Source organism: Corythoichthys intestinalis, unplaced genomic scaffold (assembly GCF_030265065.1).
Source record: "Corythoichthys intestinalis isolate RoL2023-P3 unplaced genomic scaffold, ASM3026506v1 HiC_scaffold_23, whole genome shotgun sequence".
Taxonomy (NCBI): domain Eukaryota; kingdom Metazoa; phylum Chordata; class Actinopteri; order Syngnathiformes; family Syngnathidae; genus Corythoichthys; species Corythoichthys intestinalis.
The window spans coordinates 9,569,480-9,580,402 of NW_026651592.1; the positions used below are offsets into that span (position 1 = coordinate 9,569,480).

General features: G+C 36.9%; 1 protein-coding gene across 1 annotated transcript in view; it reads right to left on the reverse strand.

Annotated features, from left to right (window-relative positions):
• The window catches only part of LOC130911236 (hepatocyte nuclear factor 1-beta-A-like), a 73,210-nt gene extending 64,067 nt beyond the window's left edge, over positions 1 to 9,143 (reverse strand). Inside the window, exons 1-2 of the mRNA XM_057829069.1 lie at positions 8,477 to 9,143; positions 5,188 to 5,387 (exon numbers count right to left, since the gene is read on the reverse strand). Of these exons, the coding sequence (XP_057685052.1) occupies positions 5,188 to 5,387; positions 8,477 to 8,898 (622 nt within the window). The 5' untranslated portion in view covers positions 8,899 to 9,143. The remainder of the gene's footprint in view (positions 1 to 5,187; positions 5,388 to 8,476) is intronic.
• Positions 9,144 to 10,923: the final 1,780 nt, after the last annotated feature.

Sequence of the window (10,923 nt, forward strand, 5' to 3'; positions counted from 1 at the left end):
TTTTCGTGCATGTTCAGGCCTCCAAATTGGCCGTTTTCATTTGCCCTGACAAAAAAAAAAAAAAAAAAAAATTTTTAATTAATAACAATCCTTTGCAAAACAATAGGGTCTTCGCACGCTTAGTGCTCGGGCCCTAATAAAAATACAATAGAGAACAACAGGCTGAATAAGTGTACGGTATGATAACATTACATGACTCATAAACAACGAACTGAGAACATGCCTGGTATGTCAATGTAACATAGCTATTTAGAGTTATTCAGATAACTATAGCATAAAGAACATGCTAACTAGCAACAATGATATAATAATGTGTGAATAAGTTCACATATAAGTCGCTCCAGAAAATAAGACGCACCCTCTGCCAAACTAAGAAAAAAACTGCGATTTATAGTCCGAAAAATACGGTACATGGCGGCCACACACCAGTATCACGCCTTTTCACGCCTATTAGCATTTCTACTGCCCGTAAATTATTTAGTAGTAAGAGCATTTAATGATTAATATCCATAATTAAAATATCTTAATAAATGTCACAGGAATACACACCAATCTGACTTAAATTGTACCTTATTTTTCACGTCTTAATATATAGGACTTGCATTTGGTGTACTGATATGTCAGTGCTCTCATCTACTATCAGTGTATGCCAGGGTGCATTTTTAACACTGCACAGTCTCGTTCTCCACTATATCATTGATTGAGTTTACAAATTCAAAGGCATAGTTTTTACTTCACCAGCTTTCTTGGTATACTCACATACTTTGCCATGTGATTGCGGATTTGTTGAACTGACACCATTGACGCATTCATTTCGATGGCAAGTAAAATATTATCAATGAGAACTACAACTTGCTCTGGGTCAGATTTTGTTTTGTGGGACAGCTCGTTTCTCTTCTGTCGGTCTTTTGCATTCTCCCGCAATAATGTACCAATCCCCTGTCGCATCTTGAGTCTTTGTAATTTTCAACAGCTTTCAAATGACTTTTATGCTGAATGACGCTTGAGGTAGTCCAACTTCCATTCAGTCCACATTTTTCCCTCTGGTTGGTACTTTGGATTCAGTTTCACCACTTGTTCGTCTATTTGCACACGCTCCGACAGCCACTCCTTCTTATATGAACCGCATTTCTTTTTTACTTTGGCTTGGTGAGTGGATGTGTCGCTGCCCCTTCGTTTCGCCATGATAAGGGGTTGGCCTTTACGTCTCTCAACTCCGCCGCACTCACGCACTGTTGTCAGCTTGCTAACCTACACCGCGCGTGTAGGCTGGGCAATACACAAGCAATGTCAATGCTATGATTGGCTGCGTAGCGGAAGTGAACCTTATCGTATCATTTGCTGGACACCTGTCACTCACCGAGTTACAACATACGTTTCTGTTGATTTTTTTTTTTTGTGCGCAGCATTGAATTTTTTTGTGCGCAGAGTAGGTGCCAGCAGTGCGCGATTGTGCACGCGCGCAGCTTAGAGGGAACATTGGTGGCAGGTTTTTTTTTTTTTTTTTTTTTTTTAATGTTTTTTGTAAACATTGGGTTTTGACAGTTGCCTTCATATTTTCGGGATCAAAGCACTGTATGCCGAACGGCATTCCGCCATCGTATTTCTTGGCGGAACGCCGATCTGGTGCGTTCCGGCCCACTTTCACCCCTGCAGTCATATCTCTAATATCTAATGTGCGTGTCTGTGAGGGTCAAGTCATCAGCCACTGAAATGTGCGTTTAGGAGGAAAAAAATGCACATTCAGCAAGTGAAAAGATGTACATGTAAATCTAAACATAATGAAAATAATTCACTAAATAATGGTGAGGTCAATTACAACAATTAAAACATATGGGAAGACAATAAAAATGACCAATATAACTGAAGTCATTACATAACGCAAATAAGGTTGCTTAAAAGTTTGTGGGAACAATTTGAGCGTCCTAAAAAGTTGGTAGTGTTTTGTCCCAACCGTCCCTATGCAAACCTACACCTTTGACTAAAATGGTTCTAGTTAGTTAGTGTGCTCTGTCATGATTCACTCATTGGCTGCCATTGACGGCAATAGACGTCCAATGTCGCTGCCATCCTCTTTCAGCTCAAATGGCTTGGATGTCTATCACCGTCATTTGCAGCCAATGACTTATCCCTTTGAATACTAAGAATTTTTAAAAAACTCAACTTTAGATCGTTATTGCAGCTCTATCTTTGGTTAATTTCTTTTTTTTGGTCAATTTTAATTATATTATTTTAGTTTTTATTAACACTTTATTTGTTTATAAATTTCTGTATTGTATAAAAATACAATGATATGAAAATAAAAATACTAATAACACAAATACAATTAAAGTTAATGAGTTTTTCTTTCAAAACAAAATAAATAAAAAGTCACTTGCACAATAAAGGGTTAATACGTGTGCAGAATTTCATGAACAGGTAAATTGGACTGCTAATGGAGGCTCTACTGTTTTTCGTACACTTTGACACCCCAAAACGTCACTTTAAACCAAAATGGTTAACAACCTATACATTCTATATCCATGTTTTTATTATTTATGTGCATTCACATTTTGTGTTTCGATTGATTTGATTTGATCATTGTGAAAACAAGCGATATATCGAATCATATATACATGTTTAAATATACGTACACATCATTACACTCCTTCTATGTAGCTAATGGACATCATGTATCATAAATCTGTAACTTTAAAAATCAAACGTTTTTAAATATAATATACAATAAATAGATATTTTAATTTTTTTTCAAGAAAGTTGTAATTATAAGAAATATTCACCAAACTACAAAGCCTCAAAAGGGACATTGACAGGAATAAAATAAAATTAAACCATCTGGTGCGCACCAGAAACAATCTGGTAAACATTAGCATTATATAGCATTTAAGCTAGTGGACTTGGCTATGCAAGTTAGCCAATTGTTCTTTTGTTGTACTTAGATCCTCAATTATTTATTTTCTATATCGTTTGAAGCTAAGCTCAGTTGTTAGTTGAGTCCAAGATTGAAGTAAAGCTCAAATAAATCCTGTATTATCATTTTTAGCACATCGAAACTGCTGGTGTCCGATGCAAGCCTGGACTTAGCCTCAACCGATATAAACATTAAAAAATGACAACAAATTAAAATATCAGATTTAATAAATGACTTATAAAAGAAAAATTGGCTAACTCACATGGCAAAAGTCCGCTAGCTTAAAATCTAAAGAATGCTAACGTTTACCACATTGTTTCTGGTAGCCCCACATACTATTTGGTGCGCACCAGATAATTTAAATTTATTTTATTTCTGTCGATGTCCCTTTAGGATAGGGATTTGAACGGAAAAAAATACTTAAAGCAACACTACATAACTTTTCAGTTTTGGTCGATTTTTGCAACACCGGTATTTTGCCTTAGGGAAGACTGCGTTTCCCATGACGACCAGCACACACCCGCACTGTGTTGTAAAATTATCAACCAATCATAAATCAATCTCCCGGTCGTCTGCTGAGGGATTAAACGACATTTCTGTTTCCAGCGGCTGTGTGAATAGTAATGAGGTAATGAATCCAGTTGTGGCTAAACAATAGCATAAGATATGAACAAAACAAAAATGAAAATTGGGTAGAAGGGGGTAAACCTCGGTTCACTACATTTCTCACAGTTTAATTAAAGTTAACAGCAGAAAATACACACAAAAGTGGAGGACACTTCTCTCTTACCAGTTTCCTGCTCGAGTTTTGCAGGTTAGCAAATTCACACAGTTTAATGTTATGCAAAGTCTGATGCAGGTTCTAGCAAAATTTCAGGAGCACAATTAGTGGTGTGTTTCCCTCCTCATTAACATTGACAAGTTCTTACAAACTTTTAATATCCCTCTTTGAAGGGGGTGGATGAGTCGGCATGTTGGCAACATGCTGTATTTTTATCGGGCGTGTGTGTGTCGGTCAAGTCATTAGCCAATCAAACGTGAGTTTGAGGGGGGGAAATGGACCAGCACATTCAGCAAGTGAAAAAGGGGTAAATAAAAGTCTGAACATAATGAAAATAATTCACTCAATAATGGCAGGGTCAATTGTATCCTTACAACATATGGGAAGGCAATCTAAATTACCTATATAACTGAACTAATTATAAAATGCAAATAAGGTTGCTTAAAAGTTGGTGGGGACAATTTGAGTATCCTGAAAAGTTGGTAGTGTTATGTCCCTACCGTAGGGTGACCGTATTTTGATTTCCAAAAAAGAGGACACTCAGCCCGGCCTCAATATACTTTAATTTCACTCAAAGTTCACTCAAAGATGCCTATATCACTTTAATATATTTAGAGTGTGCCCCCTCACTCTGGATGGAAAATTGCAGTATGAAAAAAATAAAATAAAATAATGACAATAAAATAATACATATATATATATAAATATAGTATAGTATAATGCAGACCCATGGAAAAGTAGTCCAGTCAATACACATACATACAGTAGGCTTATAAATTACAATCACGACAATTGCCCTTGATAAATTGTTATTCCCATTCAATGGATATTCTTATTCAATGTTCTAAATTGCACACAAACAATAACCGAAATAAACTGACAAACTATTCAACCAGCATGTTTCCAAACGTAGCAGTTCAAAACTACGTTTCCCATAATGCCTAGCGTGGTTTAGCTTACTGATAGCTAGCTGAAGCAAAAATCAAACTTTGCTATAAAGGTTTACAATCATCGGCAGCGCAACGATGCGACACCAAACGGGATTTTACAGTCAAAGCTTCGACAGAAGTCAACAGTTGCCATTACATACGTATTTATCGTAAAAAAATTAACAACTGGGCAGGCGTTGTGGCCAAATCGTCAGCCCAGTAGATGGCGGTAATGCCTAATGATAGGGGTAAACTGCCAACAAAAACAAGAAGAACTTCTTCTTCCCTCTCTACTACTAGGAGTCATGTCATCGCATGCAGGCGCTGGCACCCAGCGGCCGGAGGAATTCTCTTCAAATTGGTCCCGTGAAAAATCAGAAAAACCGGACATTTTTATGAATTTATAAAACCTGCCCGGACAACGAGGATACTACGTGAAAGTAGGACTTGTCCGGGCAAAAGAGGACGTTTGGTCCCCCTACCCTACCGTCCCAATGCAAACCTACGCCCTTCATGTATAGGCAACTCCTAAAAAATAACGAATTGTTATTATTATTTTTACTTACGTCTGAGGATCTCCCGTTGCTTGCGCACGTACCACGTGTACAGGGCGGCTCGCTTCTGGGTTTTCATCGGGGTGCCCTTGTTGAGGTGCTGCGACAGGTGCGACTGGTTGAGGCCGGTGATGTCCACCACCTCCCGCTGCGGGATGTTGTGCTGCTGCATGTAACCTTTGATCATCCGGGCCGCTCGCCACGGATCCTCCCTGCATGCAGCCACATCGCAAAACTTCGTTTTTTCTCGGCACTCAAACGGTTCATCGTTTTTTAGGGTGAATATTCATGTCCGCTGACCTGTTTGGAGGAGCTTTATGACTTCTTTCCCCCCCCTTTTTTTTTAATGAGGCCACGCTATCAGCTTGTAAATATTTTCAAAAGGTGCGTTCAAATGCCGCTTGGAAAACTTTGGATTTGGGATGGCAAAGGTGGAAAATGTCAAAAATGTCTTCAGGAATATCATCAGGAAATGAAGAAGAAAGACGCCAGATTATAAATCAGAAAAATAATCGCGATATAAATAACAAAAGAGGGTTTAAAATGCATTTCTCTGAACAGTCGGCAGCCATTTTGTGAGCCGAAATCAAACAATGAGTCGTGGCGTATAACTAAAAGAAGCGTTTAACCCTTTAAAGAGCAAGTGACTTTTTTGATAATTAAAAGAAAAATAAGGGAGTTTCTTTTGGTAATTAAAAAAACAACAACAATAAATTAACCCTTTAAAGGCCTGCATGTGGACATTACTCATCATTTTGAATACGTGGGCAACATTACCCAAAATGTGTCAATAATTACAACCCAGATAGCAGACCGACATTGAATAAACGTTGATGTTCCATCAAAATCATCAGTATGGTTGACATCGAAATTTTCAACGTTAAAACAACGTTGTTCTATGGTATGTCAGGCGATGGTTGGGTAAACATTATTTTATAGTTGATGAACTAATGTTGACAAATTGTTGATTTTTGATTGCCGGGAAATATGATTGAAAAGTCAATTGAATTAAGGATGAGCGTGCGTTTTGGTCGAAAACATAACATTGGTTCAGCATTGTTCAAATATTATTAATAATCGAAATGACATTGATTCAACGATATAAGATCGACAGCGGAATGTTGATCCAACATCTTTTCAACCTCGGTCTCCTAACTGGGAATTCGATGTTTTTTTTTTTGTTTTTTTTTGGTTTTTTTTTTTTTAATCATTATTATTCAAAAACATATATGAATAAAAACAATGATTCATTAATAAATCGTCAATAAAAAATTAGGACAATTAAAATGAATGTAACAGAAATACGCTCTGGTTATGGCCTCCAGTAACACTCTAAAGTTGTCATTCAAACTGTGAATACTCACCTTTCAGCGCCATTGACCGTGCTAGACGTCCAATCCATTTTGACTGTGAGGTCCCAGTCAAAACGGAATGGACGTTTAGCCCGGTCAGTGGCATCCAATACCAAGCCCTAAAGAGTTAATGAATTCGACCGTTAGACTTATTAATGACACGACGTCACGTGGGCTTCAGTTTTGTCATTTAATAACGAAAAATAGCCACAGGCGCGCGCGTGTGTTTGTTTTGAGAATGTGTGCATGCAGTGCAAGTGTGAGACTTGTTAGTTTATAACTTTTTTTTTTTTGACAATGAATAACCAGATGTCCATTGAAGCCTAATCGCCACACTGTGTGTCTTCCAGTTGATGATTTATAGAATAAAATTAATAATAACTCTACGCGCTCGCTACACGTGGCTTTTAGTTGGGCTTTCGGTGGCCTGCTGGTCGTACTGCTGCTGTTGGGATTATTTTCATCGTCGCAAAATTTGATTCACGAGTCTTTTTTTTTTTAAATTTGTTAGTTTGGATATTTCTGTTGTCGTTGCGAGAAGGTAAGTCAATTATATTTCATTATTGGTGGTAGTGTATCAACGCCAGTGCAGTAATATACGAGTAGTTTATATTTTTAACAGTTGCAGTGTTATTCGTTATATAAATGGTCCAAAAAATCAAATATTGTCGTTTCTTAAAAATATATATTTATACAGAGAAAAGTACAAATTATATACTTATTTTAACAGGTCAACTAAAAAAAATTGTGTTAGATGCAAACAGCTGAATCCAAATCTGGCCTTTAAATTGTAGTTTTGTTTTTTTTTTTTTTTTTTTTTTTTTGCAATGCAAAATTATCTGGAAGGCCATATTTTTAATAAAGTGCCTCTTAAAATGAGCTCAAATGTAGCACAAATCATGTTCGTATTTGTTTTATGTTTGTTAGACAACTGCAGACACGAGATTGTTGTACAGCAATACTGCCAAAATGCTCAATATATTAAAATCAGCGAACTGCGGCAAATTACTGTTGACAATGGTTTAGAAAAATTATATAACTATGCAAAGAACTGAAATTTTAACCTGTTTTTGTGTGAAAATACAAAACAAAATACCACTATGATAAGAACATCACAAATGCCGATTGCATGAAAACTATAGAGTACATGCATGGGGAAAAAAACTGATGGCAGGTTTGAAATCAGCGAGCAACAATTGTATAAAATCAGCTTAAAAAAAAAAAAAAAAAACTCATGCAAAAAAATAAAGTTTGCCATTCTCAACAAGATCAGTGATCACGCTTTAGTTCCCCTTCAAAATTTTTCTTAAGTGAAACGAACATTTCCTCCCTGTATTTATTATAGTATTTGGAGTATAGTAGTTTTTTATGTATATATATAAATTTGATGTTGGAACTAAAATTCTTATTTTCATTTAGTATTCGATGCAATTTAAGCTAAATACAGTTCTGGTAATGAGAATTTATATTCCTTTACAATTTTGTCAAAGTTTCACTTCAACTTAATTTTGTCATTGTTTGTTGGGAAATAGATATTAGTAGGTTTCTATGATGAAATATTAGTTTGAATTGTAGTAACAGTGTAATAATAATACACTTTAGTTCTCAAACTTTCCCTTGAACTTCGGTTTTGTTATTTTTCGAGGTCAAAATCGTTAAAAATGGTCACTCACACTAGAAGGCCTTGCATCCTAATCTTAGTGGAGCGTGACCTACATTTTAATTTACTTCATAAAAACTGTGTGTGTGTGTGTGGGGGGGGGGGGGGGGGTAATTTAGAAGAAAAAAAAAACGTTTAACTTATGCCATTGACGAAACGTCTAATCTATTTTGACTGGGAGATATTACGGCGATTTTTCACCGCTGGCCTTTCCAAGTGAAAATGAATTGGACGTCTAGCGCCGTCAATGGCAGTGAGTTAGTCGCGATCCATTTCGGTGGTTACTCACGCTAGCATGCGTTCAACTTCGGCACGCTGCTCGGCGGCCTCCTCCGTGTTGAGTGACTGGAGCTCCTTGAGGATGGGCGGCGTGTCAAAGTCGTCCCCGTCCTCCGAGCCCTCGTCGCCGGACAGCTTGGCGGCCGTCTTCCCGTGCCCGTTGCTCAGCGTGTGGAAGACCGGCTTGGCGTCGCACTCTCCGCCCGCGTTGTGGCCGTCGTTGCGGTTGTGATGATGATGGCTGTTTTTGTGAGCTCGGGGTGACGGCGGCGGTTGAAGCCGCTCCAGCTTCACCCCGAAGCCGATGGCCGAGTTGGGGTCCATGTCGTCCAGTGCCTGGATCAGAACTTCCCTGGTGAGTCCGGAGTCCAGCAGTGCGCTCAGGAGCTCCTGCTGCAGGGACGTCAGCTTGGAGACCATGTTGGAGAACATTAAAAAAATAAAAGAAGAAGGGAAAAAATGAAAATAAAAAAAGTTAAAAGTTCCGCTGGAGCTGCGTCCGACTGACACCTGTTTGAAGGCGAGGCGGATGGATCTACTTTGCCATGATGCCCCCGCCTGGCTCGAGGATATAAAAGATGCTAATGAGTGGGCCGGCTGATGGCGGCCTTATATGTAAATACAAGACTAGAAGAATTAAGAAAACGAAGGAGAAGGTCGTAGAAGAAGAAAAGAAGGAGGCATGAACTCGGGCTGAGGTGTTTACACTGAGAGGCTGCGGCAGCTTTTATTGGTTCCTCTTATCAGAGAGACTTGGATGGACTTTGGACGGCTTATTATGAGCCGTAAAAAGAGAAACGAGAGCGTGTACTAACGCGGTTGCATGCGAGCTTCCACTTGGAAACAACTCATCCGAGTGAGTTCATGTTTGGAAACAATATTCAAGTATTTGTGGAACATGGAGAATATTCATTCATTCATTCATTTTCCATGCCGCTTTTTCCTCACGAGGGTCGCGGAGGACATGGAGAATATTTTGTTTCTTATTCTTAAAAAAAAAAAGTGTATATATTAGGGTGTGATCATAGGCGGATTTTGACTTTTGGGCCGGGGGGGGGCACAACATGTTGATGACCCCAAAACGCAGTGTCAGCAAAAAAAATTAACTTACAACAATATTTATAATAATGAGTTGAAAATGAGCGTTTTTTGTTACCCATCATTCTTGAGGGGAATTCTAAATCAGGCTGCTTAGGACAGCTATACTTTTCATCCATTGAATATGGTACGCCCGCCAGTGTCGTGCCAATGTCGTTACCCCAGTCAAAAATTGTATCCCCTGGGCAGAGCCATATGGAGGTAGATTTGTGTCTTCATTATTCGATCCAAAAAAATGTATTTGAATGCAAAAATAAATTTGAAACTCAAAAAAATGCATTTCAAAGCTATTTTTCTTTGAATTGGGGGGGGATTGAAGTCTTTTTTTTTTTTTTTTTTTTAATTGAAGTAATGTTGTTTTGCGTTTGGGCCACATTTTGGCTAGGACATTTGTGTCTTTATTGTTCAATCCAAAAAAAAGTTGTTTCAAACAAAAAATATATATTTTCAAACGAAAAATCACTCCAATCAAAAAAAAAAAAAAAAAAAAAAAAAAAAAAAACAATCATAGAAAAAGTTTTTGAAAGCGAAAAAATATTTGAGACTCAGATTTATTTTTAATTTAAAAAAGTTTTCTTTGATTTTAGCAATCCTTTTTGTGTAGGGGCCATATTATGGGACATTGGTGTCTAAGTCTTTAAATCCCCCCAAAAGTTGCTTCAATTAAAAAAAAAAAAAAAAAAAAAAAAAACAGTATTTTCAAACAAAGGTATAAATCATTTGAAAAATAAAATTGTCCTCCCCGATTTTTTTTCTTTTTTTAAAATAATATGCAAAGCAAATGACCGTCTAAGGTGCTAGTCACATGATCTGTTTGAAAAATTATTTTGACCCATTATAAAGATATCTTTTTTATTCATTTACTATTTTTTGTTGTTTCCTTTAATGCTTTGCAACTATATACAGCTAAATGTATACATACACACACACACACATATATATTATATATACAGTAGGGAGAACAAGTATTTGATACACTGCCGATGGGTTTTCCCATTGACTGTCGGCAGTGTATCAAATACTTGTTCTCCCTACTGTACATATATATATATATATATATATATATATATATATATATATATATATATGTATGTATGTATGTATATATATATATATATATATATATATATATATATATATATATATATATATATATATATATATATATATATATATATATATATATATATATATATATATATATATATATATATATATATATAGGGGTGCACATATTTTTTTTGGCCCAGGTTCTCAGAGGAGGACCTGGAGATGTGACTTGGTCCTCATTGAGCTTGAGAGCCGACCCGCCTGATGCGATAAATTTATGACAAGCTTTACTTAGAGCCAATTAACTTT